Source organism: Neoarius graeffei, chromosome 16, assembly GCF_027579695.1.
Source record: "Neoarius graeffei isolate fNeoGra1 chromosome 16, fNeoGra1.pri, whole genome shotgun sequence".
Classification (NCBI taxonomy): domain Eukaryota; kingdom Metazoa; phylum Chordata; class Actinopteri; order Siluriformes; family Ariidae; genus Neoarius; species Neoarius graeffei.
In genome coordinates, this window is record NC_083584.1 from 11,779,866 (window position 1) to 11,802,992 (window position 23,127).

The 23,127-nt window shown below is 40.0% G+C and overlaps 1 protein-coding gene across 1 annotated transcript; it reads left to right on the forward strand.

The window, feature by feature from the left end:
- The first annotated feature begins 6,400 nt into the window (after positions 1-6,400).
- tecra (trans-2,3-enoyl-CoA reductase a) lies at positions 6,401-21,590 on the forward strand. Its single transcript, XM_060941980.1, has 11 exons — positions 6,401-6,809; positions 7,259-7,310; positions 7,399-7,443; positions 7,538-7,641; positions 10,731-10,846; positions 11,049-11,154; positions 17,316-17,388; positions 17,480-17,523; positions 17,616-17,673; positions 18,111-18,199; positions 21,326-21,590. The coding sequence occupies exons 1-11, from the start codon at positions 6,642-6,644 to the stop codon at positions 21,497-21,499; spliced, it is 1,029 nt and encodes a 342-aa protein (XP_060797963.1). The 5' UTR covers positions 6,401-6,641; the 3' UTR covers positions 21,500-21,590.
- Positions 21,591-23,127: the final 1,537 nt, after the last annotated feature.

Consider the following 23,127-nt stretch of genomic DNA (forward strand, 5'->3'; position numbering starts at 1 on the left):
TTTATCCTGTCCTACAGGGTCACAGGCGAGCTGGAGCCTATCCCAGCTGACTACGGGCGAAAGGCGGGGTACACCCTGGACAAGTCGCCAGGTCATCACAGGGCTGACACATAGACACAGACAACCATTCACACTCACATTCACACCTACGCTCAATTTAGAGTCACCAGTTAACCTAACCTGCATGTCTTTGGACTGTGGGGGAAACCGGAGCACCCGGAGGAAACCCACGCGGACACGGGGAGAACATGCAAACTCCGCACAGAAAGGCCCTCGCCGGCCACGGGGCTCGAACCCGGACCTTCTTGCTGTGAGGCGACAGCACTAACCACTACACCACCGTGCTGCCTCATTAGACCTTTATTATTTAAAAAAAAAAATGTCTCTAGAAGAAGAAACCTTTATTTGTCACATGCACACTTCAAGCACAGTGAAATTCATCCTCTGCATTTAACCCGTCTGAAGCAGTGAACACACCCAGAGCAGTGGGCAGCCACACCAGAGCGCCCGGGGAGCAGTCAGGTACCTTGCTTAAGGGCACCTCAGCCCAAGGTCGCCCCACGTCAACCTAACTGCATGTCTTTGGGGGAAACCGGAGCACCCGGAAGAAACCCACACAGAGAACATGCAAACTCCACGCAGAAAGGCCCTCGCCGGCCGCTGGGTTCGAACCCAGAACCTTCTTGCTGTGAGGCGACCGTGCTAACCACTATACCACCTCTACTCAGACACGTGGAATATACTCTATTCTGTTCCCTTTATATACACTCATGAATATTCAGTATATTCTAATTAGCCTCTGTTCTATTATCATAAATGTTAATTGAACTCCATTCTGTTCCATAATAAGAAATATCTAATATATTCTCATTAACTTCTATTCTGTTCGCTTTAGGTACTCAGACATTTAGTATTATTCTCATCAACTTCTATTCTGTTCCATTCTATTCTCATAAATGTATTCAAAATCTATTATATTCCATAATTATAAACATCTAATATTTTCTCATTAACTTCTAATAAATGTTTACATATTTTTCATTCAATGCTATCCTATTCTGTTACAATAAATGTGTAATATATTCTCATTAACTTCTGTTTTAATAAATGTTATATATTATACTTCAGGGCGGCATGGGGGGGGGCGGCACGGTGGTGTAGTGGTTAGCGCTGTTGCCTCACAGCAAGAAGGTCCGGGTTCGAGCCCCGTGGCCGGCGAGGGCCCTTCTGTGTGGAGTTTGCATGTTCTCCCCGTGTCTGCGTGGGTTTCCTCCGGGTGCTCCGGTTTCCCCCACAGTCCAAAGACATGCAGGTTAGGTTAACTGGTGACTCTAAATTGACCGTAGGTGTGAATGTGAGTGTGAATGGTTGTCTGTGTCTATGTGTCAGCCCTGTGATGACCTGGCGACTTGTCCAGGGTGTACCCCGCCTTTCGCCCGTAGTCAGCTGGGATAGGCTCCAGCTTGCCTGCGACCCTGTAGAACAGGATAAAGCGGCTACAGATAATGAGATGAGATGAGGGCGGCATGGTGGTATAGTGGTTAGCGCTGTCGCCTCACAGCAAGAAGGTCCTGGTTCGAGCCCCGTGGCCGGCGAGGGCCTTTCTGTGCGGAGTTTGCATGTTCTCCCCGTGTCCGCGTGGGTTTGCTCCGGTTTCCCCCACAGTCAGCTGGGATAGGCTCCAGCTTGCCTGCGACCCTGTAGAACAGGATAAAGCGGCTTGAGATAATATACTTCACCACTACTACCTCTGCCATTTCTCATCAATGCAATTATTATGTGCAATAATATAGGCCCTAAACTATTTTTATGCATATATATATATATATATATATATATATATATATATATATATATAAATAATTTATGTATATATGTGTGTATATATACAGAGCAATGTGCAATTTTTCTGAACCTCTCAATAAGGCAATTTTTTCTTTTCTATACTTTTTCACGGTAGATGATGCAAATAGCCCTCTGTATTTAATCCTTCGTTTGTCTAATTTTTTATTTCAGTTTTGTTATCTGTTTGACTTTTTCTTGCAACTGTAATGTGAATTTCCCTGATGTGGGATGAATAAAGTGAATCTAATCTAATTATCATTAAATTCTACTCTGTAGCAATAAATGTGCAATGTATTCTCTTTAACTTCTATTCTGTTCTATTCTCATAAATGTTCATAAATTTACTTTGAACTCTATTCTATTCTATAATCATAAATGTGTGTTGTTGTATGTTCTCTTTAACTTCTATTCTCTTTATATACTCATAAACGTTCAGTCTATTCTCATTAACCTCAATTCTATTCTCATAAATGTTCATAAATTTACACTGAACTCTTTCTATTCTGTAATATACATTTAATATATTCTCATTAAATTCTATTTTATTCTAATAAATGTTTACATAGTTCCATTAAATTCTACTCTATTCTGTTGCAATAAATGTGCAATATATTCTCATTAACCTTTGTTCTATTCTATTCTCAGAAATGTTCATAAATTTACACCGAACTCTATTCTATAATCATAAATGTGTAATACTATATATTCTCTCAAAATTCTATTATTTTTATATACTCATAAATGTTCATAAATTTACACTGAGCTCTTTCTATTCTATAATTATAAACATCTAATATATATATTCTCATTAACTTCTATTCCATCCTAAAAATGTTTACATATTTTCATTAAATTCTATCTATTCTGTAATAATAATTCTGTAATAATAAATGTGCAATATATTCTCATTAACTTCTGTTTTCTTCCTAAATGTTTACAATATACACTGGACTCTATTCTAGTCTATGATTCTCAATATTTAATATATTCTCATTAACTTCTATTCTGTTCTATTTATATACTCCTAAACATTCAGTATATTCTCATTAACCTCTATTCATTAAACCCTATTCTATAATTATAAATGTGCAATATATTCTCATTAATGTCCCTTCTATTCTCTTTATATACTCCTAAACATTCAGTATATTTTCATTAAACTCTATTGTATTCTAATAAATGGTCATAAATTTACACTGAAGTCTATTCTATTCTACATACATCTATAAACATCTAATATATTCTTCTATTTTATTTATATGCTCGTAAACATTTTTTCTCATTAACCTGTATTCTATTCTAATCAATTTTCATAAATGTTCATAGATTGATATTAAACTCTATTCAATTCTATAATTATAAACATGTAATATATTAAATTCTGTTCTATTTTCTTTATATACTCTTAAACGTTTAGTACATTCTCATTAACTTCTATTCTATTCAATATTTTTTAGCATACTCAATACTTTTCAGTTATTTACAATTTATGTCGTGTTCTGGAGAAGCTCAAATTATAGTAATACACATTTATTATATATATATATATATATATATATATATATATATATATATATATATATATATATATATATATTCCTTCAAATTACACTAAAAGCCTTTTCTTTTTTAAAAACAATATTGCAATACATCCATTAAACAGTTAAACAGCATTTTCCCTCATCTATACATACATTCATCCAGTATATGTGCTAAAATATACTTTAATTTTCTATGTAATGCGCAAACTGCGTTTTTTTTTTCATTAAACTGAGCCAAGCTCTCAACACCTCATGTTCTCACATTTGTTTTCAGTATCACTACACCACATTTAGTAAAAATGAGAGTTCAAGTGGCCATATCATATTAAGGCTCATTCCATTCTCTGGGTTTTCCAGAGACACATCTTGAGTTGAACATACACAGAAAAACCACAGCCTTTAGCCATAATGAGGTAGTATGAGGTAAAACCTCCTGTTCTTTCCTCGTTTATGCTAACCTTATTGTATGTAGGTCAAGTATGTCATGATGTTTCTGATCAATAGTAAAAGAAGGAAATAAAATGTCAGACCAGAGCAACAGAACAGGTCCATATTGGCGTTATTTATAGGCTGACATGTTTTTGGATTAAATTCATTTCATTTAAGTGATCAGTCAAATATGCTAATAACTATAACACATCAGTAATCATCTTTTGGCTGCTCCCGTTCGTCAGGGGTCACCACAGCAGATCTGTTTCGCATATTTGATTTGGCATAGATTTTTACAGGTGGCACGGTGATGTAGTGGTTAACACTGTTGCCTCCCACCAAGAAGGTTCTGGGTTCAAGCCCAGTGGCTGACAGGGGCCTTTCTGTGTGGAGTTTGTGTGTTCTCCCAATGTCTGCGTAGGTTTCCTCCGGGTGCTCCGGTTTCCTCCACCATCCAAAGACGTGGTTTGGTTCACTGGCTACTCTAAATTGCCCATAGGTGTGTGTGAATGTTTGAGAGGAGAAAACCTCTATAATAATCCAATAGAAGGCAACGGGAAACCACTACTGTAAATCTTCCCTAGTAATGGACCTGCCATCGGTTCCTGACGCAACCCTCCCCAATCTATCTGGGCTTGGGACCAGCACTAAGTATGCGCTGGCTTGTGCAACCCCAGTGGCTGGGTATTTTTACCTCATCTGCATGTCTTTGAATTGTGGAGGAAACCAGAGCACACAGAGGAAACCTAGACAGACACGGGGAGAACATACAAACTCCACACAGAAAGGCCTCCATTGGCCATGAGGTTCAAACCTGGAACTTTCTTACTGTGAGGCGACAGTGGTAACCACTACACCAGCATGCCGTCTTATAACACATCAATCATAATAAACACAAATTTCATAATGGTAAGCAGGGAATTAAAAATTAAAAAAACCCAAACTAAAATCCTGGCTATTCTTCACAGACTCCTGGGCGTCTCTGCTATCCTGCTGTGCTATCCATTTTAACGCCTTCTTACACCACAGGTGTGTCAGACGATGGACGGCTTGACTGTAGCATCTTTCTCCAATACTTTTGATCCAGGGTATCCTCAGCAGCGAGGCCCCACTCCCTTAAGTCCTGTGCCACTAGCTCTTTCCAGGTCTTGTCTTCCACCTGGTGGGCCATGATTCTTGCAGTCGTGGTGGAACTGCGCCGCACATGGCCAAACCACCATAAACGTCTATACCTGAGGTCAGCATCCAGATCCAGGAGACCAAGTCTCAGATGAAGACTGCTGGAGCTGACCCCATTTTAGACTCTAGACTCCATTTTGAAAACCAATAATATCGGGGAATATTTGGAGTCTGAAACTTTACTAGTGGCGCCAAAAAGATGTACTCATGATCAGCACAGATACATCGTTCCAGTGTAACTTAGCACTTAGAATTTATGTTCCTCCTGTGACTTGAAGTCATTCGCAAGCAATGACTATGTAATAAAAGTATATTTTCTCCATGACACGAAGGCCAGAAACTTATCTAGACTATCATTAGGCACAACTTCAAGGACTGTTAACAGCTGGTGTAAATTTACCCGACCTCTCCGAAAAAAAATTATTAACTCAGTGGGCTTTGCCTGCCATTCAACTTCATTTTCTCAAGCTATAAATGACTGTAATACAGTGCTATGCTGGCTGTAATACTGGATTCCATCTAAACAACTTTGCCATTTTTAATTTGTTGACATATTGGTGGGAAAACTCCAGAGGGCAGCAGTGTGTCCACAAATCCTTGTCAGATGCTTGGCATGCTGATGTAAATGATGTGCAGGAACCAGCCGAACACAAAACCTTACGCTAGACCCCTGTGTAGCTGAGCAGATCGCTAGGACCCATTGGACTATGAGGCAGAAGGATTTCCAAGACTCATTACTTTTACACACCAGGTTCGTTTCCATGTCATGCCATGTCAAGCCTTCTACTTCAGAGCAAAATATTAGTGATCGAGCAAATGAATCAGCCCAGAAATATAAGCACCACAAGAATATGATACAACTGTTCGAATGCTGTATGTTTATCACAGATTCGTCCACGTGTGTGAGAGTCTAGGATATACAAGACAATACAGTGTGACACAAAATGGATCTAGGGTCAAATTTTCTACCCCGGATGAGTTGAGCTGTCTACAAGGAGAACCACCCAGCCATATTGGTTCTTCACAGCCAAGTTGTTCTCAGATAAGCTATAATAAGCATATCGGGCAAAACAGTAGAGTAACAGAGACCAGGCAGCATTAGCAAAGAAAGCACTGCTATATGTGGCTGACAGTTCTCTGTAGACACTCCTGGCCCTAAGCCCTGTGCTATGCTTCAGAATAGTCTTGACAAAACCAGATCTTCTGCTGGGTTGGTCTGAGGTCTGCAAGGTCACCCAGCTGGCCTATGGAGAAATGGAAGGTATATATTTAGCCTGGTGTGAGGCGTGTTGTGGATAACACATCCTGGGCTCTCAGGTTTCATATTCGGTGGGCACTTTTGCAGGTCCCGGGGGTACTAGGAAAAACGTTGCAGCCACCCTCCAAGTGTAAGAAGACAGGCACCATTTTCCCTTGACTTTCAGGATCATTTTGTAGGTGACCAGCATCCCAAACACACCTCCCAGTTTCGGTGTGGTGTCTCGTCACTTTCCTTCTGCTCCAGAGAGAGCAGATCTTTGGCAAACAGGTCGGAGAAGCTTCAAAACATCTTTTAGGTTTTCTTGAATTGACTCAAGGAGGCCATAAGGGACTTACAGGGGCAGAGTTACTCTCCTCAGGTCTTGCTGTGTTTGAGGAGGAGCGATTATGGATGTCCTGGCTTTAGAGGCTAAGGGGGTTAAGGCTGAGGCCAGTCCACTACCTGCCCCATCGAAACCCAGACCTAAAACACCTAAAAAACCTAAACGAATCGTTTACTTTGAGGTGGAGCTTCTGGACGCCAAGACCAAGGAGAAGCTGCTGCTCTTGGATAAGGTAAGTCCTGTCTGTGCATTACCAAGCATGAGCTCTTGAAACACATGTTCTTCAACAACAAATCCAATAAGTGGAGCTTTCAAAAAGCTGGCGAAAGTCATTCAGTTGCAGTAATGGATCAGTGAATCTGTTCATCACAGACATTGGTCATTCTCCTTAATTTTTTTAGTGTTTTCGTTCATTATTAACTAATTCAATTTAATATTATATAGATATAAAGGAAAGGTTCAATTTAGTATTCTTTTGTTCAAATAATAGAATATTAAAATACTATGTCATGGCCTTTCATACCAGATATTAGGATAATATTTTTTTCCCAAGGATAATGTCCATTTTAAATATCAAAAAAGGCACATTTGACTTCATTTATTGAAAATACTGTACAAGCTTAAACAGAGATTAGATATAAGCAGCTGTAATTGCCATGTATCTTCTCCCCCCATCTCCAGGTTGAACCATCTGCTACTATTTTGGACATAAAGTCAATGTTCCACAAATCAAGTAAGTCACTGTGTGTTTTATGTTGTCATCAAGAACGCTAAGCCGCTGGCAGCGTTTTAGTTTCATAGTGATGTTTCCCTGCCATTAGATCAGTGCTGGTATCCTGCCAGACAGTCTCTGTGCCTGGACCCGAGTGAGTGGATCCCGTTTCACACTGATTTATAGAGCTGAGTGTGTTAGCGTGAGCACTGTGTGAGATGGTAATAATGGTGTGTTTTAACGGTCAGAGGGAAAGCCCTTGAAAGATGAAGATATCCTTCAGCAGCTTCCAGTGGGAACCACAGCTACCTTCTACTTCAGGGACCTGGGAGCCCAGATCAGCTGGGGGACAGTGAGTGGAGCACAAAAAACAGTAACATTTAACTTTATGTTATGGTAGATTTCTGTCAACCACAACCATTACCATACTGAATTGGTGAATACAAAAAGCTTCAACAGTACATGCCAACACTTAACACCACAGCACTTACTTCACTCTCCACCCGGTTCAGCTTTCACTCACCTTCCTGGCACCGTTTTCACTCCACTTTCTCGGTACACATAATCTCCCTGACCCAGTTTCCACACCAGATGTTAATCTCTCAGCACGGTGTTCACATTCAACTCATCCCACTCGTTGCCTGATCTCCAGTCCCCTGCAAAAGCCACAAACTCCAGAGTCTCCTAAGAGGTAGAAGCATCCAAGAAGGCTGCAGGAGTCACAGTGCTACTTATGGCCCCGACCAAGTTGGAAAACATCATCGTAGAGATTCCAACAACGTAGGCACATTAGTGTCTATTTGAGAAGCTGTTTATGCTGTGCTACATTTTGTGCCAGCGAGCTTTTAACAGTTAAGAGCTGTGACTCAAATGGTAACCTACACACTATGTTCTTACACTCTACACCAGCAGTTCTTGAAGTGATCTGGGAAGCATAGCCAGAGGGACTATGATGTTTTTAGTTTAGTTATTGGAAATCACATCCCACCATCACCATCATCATCATCATCATTAAAATTGTATATATTATTTCGTTATCATAGTTATTAGCTTACATGGCTGGTCACTTAAACACTTTAAACAGTTTAAGACAACCCTTAATAACTGAAAAATAAGCAGGATTATCAGTAACGTCAATTTGAACCTTGGGAAGTGGTGCGCTAAACAGAAATGACAAACTACTCTGTTGTTACACCTTACTGTACATGGCAAACACAGCAAGTTTGCCAGTCTCCAGTTATGGTAGGTGAATATCCCAAGTAATACAACAGGTGCCAATATTTAAGAAGAAGAAGCCTTTATTTGGTCACATGTTCACTCAAGCACAGTGAAACTCCTCTCTGCATTTAACCCATCTGAAGCAGTGAACACATGCATGCACACACGAGTGAGCAATGAGCACACACACGCCCAGAGCAGTGGGCAGCTATGCTACAGCACCCGGGGAGCAGTTGGGGGTTCGGTGCCTTGCTCAAGGGTACTTCAGCCATAATACAGAGGGAGGGGAAAGTACTGTTCATTCACTCAACTCCCCTCACTTTTTTCCTGCTTTGGGCCCAAGGCTGCTTTTACAAACAATTTACAACAGTGTGAATTTACAAACGAATTTGCATTGTTTGGTAGTTGTGTGTGCTTGTAGCATTGAAACCTTTGTTTACCACACTTGAAAGATGATTTGCGATAGTAATCATGGACACTTTTGTCGTTTTATCAAGTTTTTTGTCCACTGGCTACACTAGTAGAGCTATTAGCGACCGCCATTTTGGATTTGTGTTTATCCATTTCAGATCACGTGATCTTGAGTCTGAGGAGGTCTATTGAACCGGCAAACCTTTGGGCCAAAGGCTGCTTCTCTAACCTTCAGGCCATGGCTACCCCCTTTCACTTAAATCTTAGTGAAAATCTGTTAAACACAGACAAGGTCTGACAGCGTAACACAAGAAATCGTCTCAAATAGCACTATCTACATACTACGTACATACTACATCACAACTAATTAAATAATATTGGCTGGCATTGAGTGGTACATCATATATATTCCATTCAGCTAGCATGATACTGAACAAGTCGAAGACGAGTAGCTGAATGGAATATACCTGATATACCATGAAAAAAAGCCAGCCAATATTATTATTATTATTATTATTATTGTTACTATTATCATTATTATACATACACATTCCTTTCGGGTGTTCAACACGTCTTTCTCTTTCAAAATTCTCTCAAAATCTTCCGTATTTAACGAAGCAAACCTGGCAGCCATGCTTGTTTACAAATTGTCACAGTCACTCGCTAGCATGGAAGTTTTACATCTCAGACGTGTGATGTAATGTTGTCTTGACAACCATGCGATATCGTAAACCATATTCAACACTCATTCTCCATTGAGTAGAGTGATGTAATACACGTAGGATAAGCGATGTGCTAACAATATTGCATGCTATCAAACCAAATGAATGAAACCCGCTAGAAGGGAATAGAACACATTTTTATTCCATAGAAAACGCGTCCTGTATGCATGATAATGTAGTTTATTACAGCCTATGTAGTAAGTGCATATAGTGAATAAGAAGTCAGTCATGGAACGTATTTCAAGATGGATGATTTTACATGGTTCACTGGTACAGCAAGCAGTGTTACATCGAGCTAAACATCATTCATTCATTCATTCATTCATTCATGGAAACCGGGGGCGTCGTGGCTCGGGTGGATAGGGTGCCATACCATAAATCCGGGGACCCGGGTTCGATTCCGGCCCGAGGTCATTTCCCGATCCCTCCTTGTCTCTCTCTCCTGCTCATTTCCTGTCTCTACACTGTCCTATCCAATAGAGGTGCAAAAAGCCCAAAAAATATCTTTAAAAAAAAAATTCATTCATGGAAATCCGTTATCCTCTTCAGGGTCACGGTGGATCAAGAGCCTATCCTGGAAACACTGGGCATGAGGCCAGATACATCCTGAATGGGATGCTATTTTATTGTACGCGTCACGTACGCACACAAGTTAGGGTAGACAGTTTACCTACTGGCAGGTTTTTTGGGTGCAAGCAGGGACAGAGAGAGAGAGAACATGCAAAACAGACAGTAACTCGAGCTCAAGTTCAGACTCTGGAGGTGTGAGATGGCAACATTATCTGCTGTAACACTAATTATAATCTGATGACAAAATTGGGCCAAAGTTTTTAGCCTACTAGAAACACCAGAAGTAAAGAAATTTGGTGAGAGAAAGAACCTTTGGCAGACACTGTCATGATGTCTCAAAAAATACTGGATCTGATCTCCCTTGGATGATTTCACTTGACCAGTCAGTGTTCTGAATCATTTCTAGCTCCATCACCATTTTCCCTTTGGGGTTCTTTTGGTGCCCAGGTGCTCATAGAGGACACTGTTTGCACTAAAAGTACTCAAAATCATGCAGCTCATCTTCTCTCCACATTGTCAGGTGTTCCTAGCTGAGTGTGTCGGACCGCTCTTCATCTACCTGATGTTCTATTTCAGGCTGCCCTTCATCTACGCCCCCAAGTATGACTTCACAACCAGCAAACACTGGGTCGTGCAGTGAGTATCCGATGCGAATCCACCTGAGAACTTGAGAATTGTTCTGCTGTTGCTTTTAAGCTCTAGTGTTGATGGATGTGAGTGTTTCAGGGCCAGAAAATTCCTTTGCCCAGGCTGACACTTTGAACTGTCCTGAACGGGCTTCTGAAAACAGCATTCTTCAGAGAAGGCTTTCAGTAACGTCTCTGTGTCCTTTCTTTAGTATAGCATGTCTGTGTCACTCCTTCCATTACGTCAAGAGGATTCTGGAAACGTTGTTTGTGCATCGCTTCTGCCACGGTACCATGCCGCTGCGCAACATTTTTAAGGTGACCAAAAAAAAAAAACCAACCAACCAAACAAACAAACAAACAAACAAACAAACAAAAAACCTGACTTCAAATGTACTCCAAAAACTCCACTAGCTAACACATTTAGCCTGACAGGAATTTACGAGGATTTTTAAATTAATTCATTAATATTTTATAGTCCCCGCCTTTCGCCCGTAGTCAGCTGGGATAGGCTCCAGCTTGCCTGCGACCCTGTAGAAGGATAAAGCGGCTACAGATAATGAGATGAGATGAGATGAGATATTTTATAGTCTTACGTGCTAGCTAACCAGCTAACAGATGCTAACCTGACAGGATTTCTAAGAGGATTTTTTTAAAGTTAGAATCTGTTAAGAAATATAAATTATATTATGTGCTAATTCTAATATAAGCTAACCTGAGAAGATTTCAATACGAAGAACATTTAAGTCAGTTTCATAATTGCTCTACTGAGGTATTTCACTCACGTGACCAAGTCATGTGATGCTGCCATTTTGGACGGCACGGCTCGAATCAGTTTGAATGCGAGGAAGGCAACAAACGAAAAACATAAAAGAAAAAGGAGCGAGATGCAGAAAGCACCTTCACTATCCAGCGACGTAGGGCATTTACAGGGCGAGCAGAGGGAGAGGTATTTGCAAAAATTGAGGTTAGCAGGCTTAGAGAACGACGTTTACCTGCTTCCACCAGGATTGTTCACTGACGTACGGAAGTACACGAAGCCCTCGTCTTTACCTGACTTCGGCCCACATGATCTGTATACCTATGTCGTTAAAAACCCATCGCCATACACAGGTATTGATCTGAAAGCGTATAAGAGTTTGGATGCCTACAAATATTTTGTGTCAGGCTGGGTAACATGCCTACATCAGCGGGTCGTCCCTGGAGCCGGTGGTCGCCATCTTATTACAGCTAAGGTTTGTTCACATTTTCATTTACTTTCGGTCCTCAGGATAAACAAAATGTTATTAAATGTCATTGAAATAACTTCTTAGTCTGTTGAGACATGGCCCGTTATAAATTTGCTGTTACCAGGCAATGACTAAGAACTGTATTATTAGGGTCGGTGTAGTTGTAGCAGTGTATTAGCAACTAGCTGTTAGCACTAGCTAATGTCAACAACATCATGGCTGGTATGTTACTGTAGCAATGTTTACGTTCAGTCATTTGGATGACTGTTAAAACCTTTCAGTCTCAAGTTTTTCCTTTACTGTATTTACTAGTTTACTGAGCTAGCGCGCTCGGGCAAGCTGGGAACTAGCGCGCGCTAGCCTGCCGGCCGGCGCATGCTAGCTCAGTAAACTAGTAAATCCAGTAAAGGAAAAACTTGAGACTGAAAGGTTTTAACAGTCATCCAAATGACTGAACGTAAACATTGCTACAGTAACATACCAGCTACTGTTGTTGACATTAGCTAGCTTGACGTTCAAAATGGCGGACACCGGGGCATCACGTGACTCTGTGACATCAGGTGAAATACCTCAATACCTAGCATTACTTGCTAAGTGTAGCTAGGTATCCAATATAAGCTAACCTGATGATATTTCTCTGAAGATTGTAAACTGTATCTACAGTACAAATGTTCAAAGTTGTATTTGCAAATATTTACTTGTAATTGCTAACTATCCAACATATGATAACTTTAAGTGGAATCATAATTAAATCAATAAATGTTTATAATCTTACTTGCTAGCAGGCTAACACAAGCTAACCTGAGAGGATTACTGAAAGGATTTTAGCCATTACTTGCTAATTCTCCTACTTGGTTAATGTAAGCTAATCTGACAGGAATGCTAAGAAAGCTTTGAGCAAGATTACTTGCTAATTGTATGTAGTGAAAGTTCATTATGTCTACCTATTGAAACTATTCTTTAAATTTGTTTCTTAGTTTCTTAAATTAGTTTCTTAATTACTTGCTAATTCTTCAGAGTTAGCTGTCATAAGCTAACCTGAGAGGATTTCTGAAATAATTTAATTAGTTAGAGCCTATTTAGAAATGTTCATAATCTTATTTGATCATTTTTTTTTCCTCCCCTAGGTAGCTAATATAAGCAACATCATTTCTGAGAGGATTTTTTTTAGTCATGGTCTAAATCTGACAGGATTTCTCAGAGGATTTGTTTTAGCGATGCCCTTTTCATAATCTTACTTGGTAATCATTCTGAGTTAGCTATCCTAAGCTAACCTGAGAGGATTCAGCTAATCTAAAGTCATATTTATAAACATTAAAAATCATACTTGAATATATTTGCTAGCAAGCCGATGTAGGCTAATCTGGTGAGGGTTTTAAGAGGAGTTTTTAATTTATTATTAAATGTTTATCATCTTACTTGCTAACAGGCTAACACAAGCTAACCTGAGAGGATTACTGAAAGGATTTTAGCCATTACTTGCTAATTCTCCTACTTGGTTAATGTAAGCTAATCTGACCAAAATGCTAAGAAAGCTTTGAGCAAGATTACTTGCTAATTCTTCAGAGTTAGCTGTCATAAGCTAACCTGAGAGGATTTCTGAAATAATTTAATTAGTTAGAGCCTATTTAGAAATGTTCATAATCATACTTGATCTTATTTTTCTAGGTAGCTAATACAAGCAACATCATTTTTGAGATTTTTTTTTTTAGTCATGGTCTAAATCTGACAGGATTTTGCAGAGGATTTATTTTAGCTATGTCCTTTTCATAATCTTACTTGGTAATTGTTCCTAGTTATCTATCCTAAGCTAACCTGAGAGGATTCAGCTAACCTAAAGTCGTATTCATAAACATTAAATATTATACTTGAATATATTTGCTAGCTAGCTAATGTAGGCTAACCTGGTGGGGGTTTTAAAGGAACAGTCCACCGTACTTCCATAATGAAATATGTTCTTCTCTGAATTGAGACGAGCTGATCCGTACCTCTCCGAGCTTTGCGCGACCTCCCAGTCAGTCAGACGCGCTGTCACTCCTGTTAGCAATGTAGCTAGGCTCAGCATGGCCAATGGTATTTTTTGGGGCTGTAGTTAGATGCGACCAAACTCTTCTGCGTTTTTCCTGTTTACATAGGTTTATATGACCAGTGACATGAAACAAAGTTCAGTTACACAAATTGAAACGTGGCGATTTTCTATGCTATGGAAAGTCCGCACTATAATGACAGGCGTACTAACACCTTCTGCGCACTTCGACAGCGCATTGATACCTTCACTCCTGTTTTTTTTTCTCTCCCCCGCCCCCCCAACTTCTGTCAATACACCCAACGTGACCACCAAGACAAGTAGCCTGTGGGGGAGAGGGGGAAAACAGGAGTGAAGATATCAATGTGCTGTCGAAGCGCGCAGAAGGTGTTAGTACGCCTGTCATTATAGTGCGGACTTTCCATAGCATAGAAAATCGCCACGTTTCAATTTGTGTAACTGAACTTTGTTTCATGTCACTGGTCATATAAACCTATGTAAACAGGAAAAACGCGGAAGAGTTTGGTCGCATCTAACTACAGCCCCAAAAAATACCATTGGCCATGCTGAGCCTAGCTACATTGCTAACAGGAGTAACAGCGCGTCTGACTGACTGGGAGGTCGCGCAAAGCTCGGAGAGGTACGGATCAGCTCGTCTCAATTCAGAGAAGAACATATTTCATTATGGAAGTACAGTGGACTGTTCCTTTAAGAGGAGTTTTTAATTCATTCTTAAATGTTTATAATCTTACATGCTAGCTAGCCGGCAAACATACGCTAACTTAACAGGATTTCTGTCAAAAAAGTCATGTTCATAAATAATCTTGACAAAATGATCATTTTATTTGCTAACTTCCCATGAAATCTGAGAAATATTTACCCCTTTGCATGCCATGGGTTAATAATAAACCATTGAATATCGTTTCTCTGTTATATATTCAACCCCTTCAATGCCCTTGGACGAGTCACGTACGTCATGAAATCTTTTGCCGCTGTGCCTTATGACGTACGCTACTCGTCATAAACACCTCTTTTTATGTACCTTACATCGCACATTACTTTTACTTCACAGTGGCACATACTGTATGAATTGCAGTCAATGCCTAAAACATTCTTCCATCATAAGGCACAGCGGTAAAATATTTCATGACGTATGTGACTCGTCCAAGGGCATTGAAGGGGTTAACAATTATTCCACGAAATTGAGTCTTACATGAGCTGATAGCCGATAATAGTTTTATTATATCCATATTCACTGGATTTTGAGGAACAGAGCAATTTTATTTTTGCAAATTCAATTGAAAAAAACTTTATACAAAACGTCCGACAAAATAATTTCTGCTTAGAATGTAAACAAACCGGTGAAATGACAGTAGCAACTTGTGGAAAATGCTATGATAATAATTCATGAAAAATAAAAAAAAGATACGTTCTTACCATCAAATACAACCCCGATTCCAAAAAAGTTGGGACAAAGTACAAATTGTAAATAAAAACGGAATGCAATGATGTGGAAGTTTCAAAATTCCATATTTTATTCAGAATAGAACATACTGTAGATGACATATCAAATGTTTAAACTGAGAAAATGTATCATTTAAAGAGAAAAATTAGGTGATTTTAAATTTCATGACAACAACACATCTCAAAAAAGTTGGGACAAGGCCATGTTTACCACTGTGAGACATCCCCTTTTCTCTTTACAACAGTCTGTAAACGTCTGGGGACTGAGGAGACAAGTTGCTCAAATTTAGGGATAGGAATGTTAACCCATTCTTGTCTAATGTAGGATTCTAGTTGCTCAACTGTCTTAGGTCTTTTTTGTCATATCTTCCATTTTATGATGCGCCAAATGTTTTCTATGGGTGAAAGATCTGGACTGCAGGCTGGCCAGTTCAGTACCCGGACCCTTCTTCTACGCAGCCATGATGCTGTAATTGATGCAGTATGTGGTTTGGCATTGTCATGTTGGAAAATGCAAGGTCTTCCCTGAAAGAGACGTCATCTGGATGGGAGCATATGTTGCTCTAGAACCTGGATATACCTTTCAGCATTGATGGTGTCTTTCCAGATGTGTAAGCTGCCCATGCCACACGCACTAATGCAACCCCATACCATCAGAGATGCAGGCTTCTGAACTCAGCGCTGATAACAACTTGGGTCGTCCTTCTCCTCTTTAGTCCAAATGACACGGCGTCCCTGATTTCCATAAAGAACTTCAAATTTTGATTCGTCTGACCACAGAACAGTTTTCCACTTTGCCACAGTCCATTTTAAATGAGCCTTGGCCCAGAGAAGACGTCTGCGCTTCTGGATCATGTTTAGATACGGCTTCTTCTTTGAACTATAGAGTTTTACCTGGCAACAGCGGATGGCACGGTGAATTGTGTTCACAGATAATGTTCTCTGGAAATATTCCTGAGCCCATTTTGTGATTTCCAATTTGCAATTTTACACTGTCGAACTCCTTTCTGATATTGCGCCACTATTTGTCGGCACAGAATTAGGGGGATTGGTGATCCTCTTCCCATTTTTACTTCTGAGAGCCGCTGCCACTCCAAGATGCTCTTTTTATACCCAGTCATGTTAATGACCTATTGCCAGTTGACCTAATGAGTTGCAATTTGGTCCTCCAGCTGTTCCTTTTTTGTACCTTTAACTTTTCCAGCCTCTTATTGCCCTGTCCCAACTTTTTTGAGATGTGTTGCTGTCATGAAATTTCAAATGAGCCAATATTTGGCATGAAATTTCAAAATGTCTCACTTTCGACATTTGATATGTTGTCTATGTTCTATTGTGAATACAATATCAGTTTTTGAGATTTGTAAATTATTGCATTCCGTTTTTATTTACAATTTGTACTTTGTCCAAACTTTTTTGGAATCGGGGTTGTACTTTCATTCCATATTTTGCTTTTTTTTGGTATTTTTTGGGGTTTTGTTTTCAAGTAGAGTTTTTTTATTTCGTCCTTGGTTGGTTCAGCAACACGCTCCGCCATTTTGTTTTTCTTTACTCACGGTATATGAGCTGATAGCCTAGTAGTAGAGTAGCCAATCAGAGCATGCGATTGATCATATCCAATGAATGTGGATAGAATAATAATGTTTAGTCGGACACACTCACTGTACTCACCCGGAATCCTGGCATCTTTTTTGATAAAATATTTTGACATAAAAATTATTTAGGCAGGCAACAGATTTAACTTAATATATTTTCTCTTTCAGAACTGTTCGTATTATTGGTGCTTTGCAGCCTGGATGGCTTACTACATAAACCACCCGCTCTACACACCACCATGTAAGTACTGGAGTAGTTTTATCAGCCAAGTGTTTATTGTAGTTGAACATTTCCACCACAGTAAATCTTGCGTACATGTGTCTGATTATAGACTACGGCGAGCAGCAAGTGAAGACGGCACTTGGGATTTTCCTGGTGAGCGTCGCTTCCACGAACATGTTCATGCAATCTATTTGTTCTTCATTCAGTCTGACTTTCCCCTTTATGCGTTTCTTTAATCTCGGTAGTTTTGCCAGTTGGGGAGCTTCTCAATTCATGTTGTTCTGCGCAATCTCAAAACTCCTGGTAAGAGCCTTAAAACAATGACACGCAGTCAGAAGGTTCTCAGACTTTCTCAGAGATGCTGCTGTATTCATAAAGACTGTCCTGTTAGATTAGATTAGATAACACTTTATTGATCCCTTTGGGAGGGTTCCCTCAGGGAAATTAAGAACTCAGTTCTTTTAAATTCTTAAAAGTTGCTCACCCCAGGACTCTTATTCACTTTAATTTGATCTTCTTTTCTTCACACTTAGTACTGCTTATCTTTACCCTTATACACCTGTTATATTCTGAGGTTTATCCCTCATGTCGTCCCAGAGAGCTTTTCTTTTCCATTGTCGCCTCTGGTTTGTTCAATTAGGGACCTAAATCTACATCCAAATTTCTGTTAAAGAAAGAAAGAAACTGAATTGATTTACCACTAAGGTTTTAAACTCTTAACACTGTGTTTTGCCTTCAAGGTTCCAAGACGAAGAAGATCCCATATCCAACCAAAAATCCTTTCACATGGATCTTCACAGTGGTTTCTTGCCCAAATTACACCTATGAGGTAAAGATCACTGGGAGAATATCATATGGAACTGTTTATGATGTAAAAAAAAAAAAAAAAAAAAGGTCCTGATCTCTGCTCTAACACACCCACTTCAACTCAACAGCACTGAACCTACTGAACATAACTTCTTACTGTTATTTACTGCCCCCTGCTGGTCATCACAAATAAATCAGGCCATTCTCCATGCATGTGACATGGAGCTCCAATTTATCACATACACTATATTGCCAAAAGTATTTGCTCACCCATCCAAATTATCGGAATCAGGTGTTCCAATCACTTCCATGGCCACAGGTGTATAAAATCAAGCACCTAGGCATGCAGACTGTTTTTACAGATTGGAGCTGGCCCCGTCCTCTTCCAACATGACTGTGCACCAGTGCACAAAGCAAGGTCCATAAAGACATGGATGACAGAGTCTGGTGTGGATGAACTTGACTGGCCTGCACAGAGTCCTGACCTCAACCCTATAGAACACCTTTGGGATGAATTAGAGCGGAGACTGAGAGCCAGGCCTTCTCGTCCAACATCAGTGTGTGACCTCACAAATGCGCTTCTGGAAGAATGGTCAAAAATTCCCATAAACACACTCCTAAACCTTGTGGACAGCCTTCCCAGAAGAGTTGAAGCTGTTCGAGCTGCAAAGGGTGGACCGACGTCATATTGAACCCTATGGATTAGGAATGGGATGTCACTTAAGCTCATATGTGAGTCAAGGCAGGTGAGCAAATACTTTTGGCAATATAGTGTATTTCAATTCCGACTTGTCAGAATTACATCATAGGAAGGACTTTATGTCCTCTTGCAGTGCAGTTATTATAAATATGAAATGCAATGCACAAGACGATTCTTTTTGTATAGGGACCTGTCAGTGTTGCAAAATGAAAAAAGTAAAACCTCCATTACGTTTTTTTTCCACCTTGCTTTAATTATTAAAGCTAGACTGCCTTTCAGATTTTTCAAGTGTAGGTCATAAAAATAATTTTCCCCGACGCCCAGTTATTTCTGTTTAGTGGACTGAAAACTACTGAATTTGAATCACAGACTTCTAATTGTATTCGTTTTTTAAAATTGAACAATTATTTAATTTAGAGCCACATGGCCTGAAATTCTCCACTATTTTTTCCTGCTTCACCATGACCCAATTCAAGATACTACATCATGCATCAAGTGGTGGGCTTTCCCCGTTCATGCAAGGCATTGTGGGATACAAATTTGAAACAGGAGAGAAAAATGGAGGATGTGAGTGTGCAAATGAAACGTGAAAGACCGACTACAGTAACGGAAAGAAAGCAAGAAGAAAAGACATTATGTTATATACGAAAAAAATGAAACGCAGGACCAAACTAATAAATATCGGCAGTCAGCAAGCACCTCGGTGTGATCAGCTGTTCGTTTAGTGACAAAATACTGGAACTGTCAGTGCACGGTGGTTTAGTGGTTCGCACTGTCGCCTCACAGCAAGAAGGTCCGGGTTCGAGCCCCGTGGCCGGCGAGGGCCTTTCTGTGTGGAGTTTGCATGTTCTCCCCGTGTCCTCCGGGTGCTCCGGTTTCCCCCACAGTCCAAAGACATGCAGGTTAGGCTAACTGGTGACTCTAAATTGACCATAGGTGTGAATGTGAGTGTGAATGGTTGTTTGTCTCTGTGTGTCAGCCCTGCGATGACCTGGCGACTTGTCCAGAGTGTACCCCGCCTTTCGCCCGTAGTCAGCTGGGATAGGATCCAGCTTGCCTGCGACCCTGCACAGGATAAGCGGCTACAGATAATGGATGGATGGATGGGTGGATGGATGGATGATGTAACTGTCAGTGCATGGTCAAGGTAAGCCTGTAGATGGCAGTAATGCAACACTGTGGATGCCAGCTGCCGTAAAACCCAAAAGAAGAAGAAAAAGAAGAAGGTAAACCTGTGCATGCGCACACGGACTTCCTCTGTCTGCTTGACTGCACGATTTCATGCACATTATTTGTTTTAATCCCCTCAAATTAAATAACTTCCCAGCCACAGAACAGAATGGCCTGATAGTTTGTGAGATATTACAGAAATAAACATATATCACAATGACCACATTTCAGAGGGAACTAAATTTCACCGATTTTATGAAATTGAAAAGCCGTCTAGCTTTAACTTAAAAATAGTGCACCTGTGAATTGATTCATAACTCGTTTACAGGAGCTTTTACACAAGAAATGTGGAGTTCATGAAAATCTAGTTAGATGGGACAAACCTTTGTGTCCTTAATAATAATAATAATAATAATAATAATAATAAGAAGAAGAAGAAGAAGAAGAAGAAGAAGAAGAACAAGAAGTTGAACTTATATAGCACCTTTCTCACACCCAAGGTCACTTTACAAAAAAAAAAAAAAAACCACACACACACACACACACACACACACACACACACACACACACACACACACACAAAAAAGAGGTCAGGATGTAACTCCAGTGGCGTAGCTGCCCATGGTCCCACCAAAAGGTGCACGAAAGTATGTCCCACTTAGGTTCATGATAAACTGAACTTTCTCGTTTACATGTTTCTCAACCAGATGTAAAGTTCGAGTATTTTCAAAGCTGGTTACAATGAAAAGTGGAAAAAAAAAGAAAAAAAGGAGAAAATTGCATTTATATTTGCATTTCATTCTTTTGGCTGAGTGACTGATTTTATTTTATCATCATGTTTGTTTGGCTCCTTACACAACATTTGTAGGTTTTTGGAAGAAGATAAAAGTTAAAAGGTGAACAAAACATTTCCATGTGTTTTTTTTTTCAAAACGTACCGTATTTATTGTATAGTTTATTAAAAGTGATGTCTTATTATAAAGTATATATTTTTCCGTCTTTGTTATTCATCCACAGTGATGTCTGAGTTTTCCCAGACCACCACCCTTTAAATTCTGATAACCAGAATTCCACTGTGCCGCTCCCTTTTTCCACCAATTTACCAAAATGCAAATTCATACTTTTTTTTTTTGTAAAGACTGAGAGATGTGTGGGTTTTTTAAATAGATTGTCATGTGTGCACTGGATTTCACATGGACCAACAATAATGGTGCATTTCAAATGTTATACATATTCCTCTCCATAAAACTCACCGTGTGTTGTGTTTTCCTCCCGTAGGCAGGCTCCTGGCTGGGCTTCACCATGATGACTCAATGCCTTCCTGTCGCCTTCTTCACAGTCATCGGCTTTGTACAAATGACTGTGTGGGCGAGAGGCAAACACCGCAGCTACCTGAAGGAATTTAAGGAATACCCAACCCTGCGTTCACCCATTCTGCCCTTTATCCTCTAGCATTAACACACACACACACACAGAAAATCCTTGAAACTAATCCTGTCTCAAGATCATTCTGCTTGATATACAGTGGTGCTTGAAAGTTTGTGAACCCTTTAGAATTTTCTATATTTCTGCATAAATATGACCTAAAACATCATCAGAGTTTCACACAAGTCCTAAAAGTAGATAAAGAGAACCCAGTTAAACAAATGAGACAAAAATATTATACTTGGCCATTTATTTATTGAGGAAAATGATCCAATATTACATATCTGTGAGTGGCAAAAGTATGTGAACCTCTACGATCAGCAGTTAATTTGAAGGTGAAATTAGAGTCAGGTGTTTTCAATCAATGGGATGACAATCAGGTGTGAGTGGGCACCCTGTTTTATTTAAAGAACAGGGATCTATCAAAGTCTGATCTTCACAACACATGTTTGTGGAAGTGTATCATGGCACGAACAAAGGAGATTTCTGAGGATCTCAGAAAAAGCGTTGTTGATGCTCATCAGGCTGGAAAAGGTTACAAAACCATCTCTAAAGAGTTTGGACTCCACCAATCCACAGTCAGACAGATTGTGTACAAATGGAGGAAATTCAAGACCATTGTTACCCTCCCCAGGAGTGGTCGACCAACAAAGATCACTCCAAGAGCAAGGTGTGTAATAGTCGGCGAGGTCACAAAGGACCCCAGGGTAGCTTCTAAGCAACTGAAGGCCTCTCTCACATTGGCTAATGTTAATGTTCATGAGTCCACCATCAGGAGAACACTGAACAACAATAGTGTGCATGGCAGGGTTGTGAGGAGAAAGCCACTGCTCTCCAAAAAGAATATTGCTGCTCGTCTGCAGTTTGCTAAAGATCACGTGGACAAGCCAGAAGGCTATTGGAAAAATGTTTTGTGGACGGATGAAACCAAAATAGAACTTTTTGGTTTAAATGAGAAGCATTATGTTTGGAGAAAGGAAAACACTGCATTCCAGCATAAGAACCTTATCCCATCTGTGAAACATGGTGGTGGTAGTATCATGGTTTGGGCCTGTTTTGCTGCATCTGGGCCAGGACGGCTTGCCATCATTGATGGAACAATGAATTGTGAATTATACCAGCGAATTCTAAAGGAAAATGTCAGGACATCTGTCCATGAACTGAATCTCAAGAGAAGGTGGGTTATGCAGCAAGACAACGACCCTAAGCACACAAGTCGTTCTACCAAAGAATGGTTAAAGAAGAATAAAGTTAATGTTTTGGAATGGCCAAGTCAAATTCCTGACCTTAATCCAATGGAAATGTTGTGGAAGGACCTGAAGCGAGCAGTTCATGTGAGGAAACCCACCAACATCCCAGAGTTGAAGCTGTTCTGTACGGAGGAATGGGCTAAAATTCCTCCAAGCCGGTGTGCAGGACTGATCAACGGTTACCGCAAACGTTTAGTTGCAGTTATTGCTGCACAAGGGGGTCACACCAGATACTGAAAGCAAAGGTTCACATACTTTTGCCACTCACAGATATGTAATATTGGGTCATTTTCCTCAATAAATAAATGACCAAGTATAATATTTTTGTCTCATTTGTTTAACTGGGTTCTCTTTATCTACTTTTAGGACTTGTGTGAAAATCTGATTATGTTTTAGGTCAAATTT

Bases quoted from the DNA above. Each gene is read 5' to 3' on its own strand.
- tecra (XM_060941980.1), top strand. From the start codon at position 6,642: ATGGATGTCCTGGCTTTAGAGGCTAAGGGGGTTAAGGCTGAGGCCAGT. The intron at 7,311-7,398 runs GTAAGTCACTGT...CCCTGCCATTAG, and splicing joins GTCAATGTTCCACAAATCAA to ATCAGTGCTGGTATCCTGCC. The intron at 17,524-17,615 runs GTGAGCGTCGCT...TAATCTCGGTAG, and splicing joins CGGCACTTGGGATTTTCCTG to TTTTGCCAGTTGGGGAGCTT.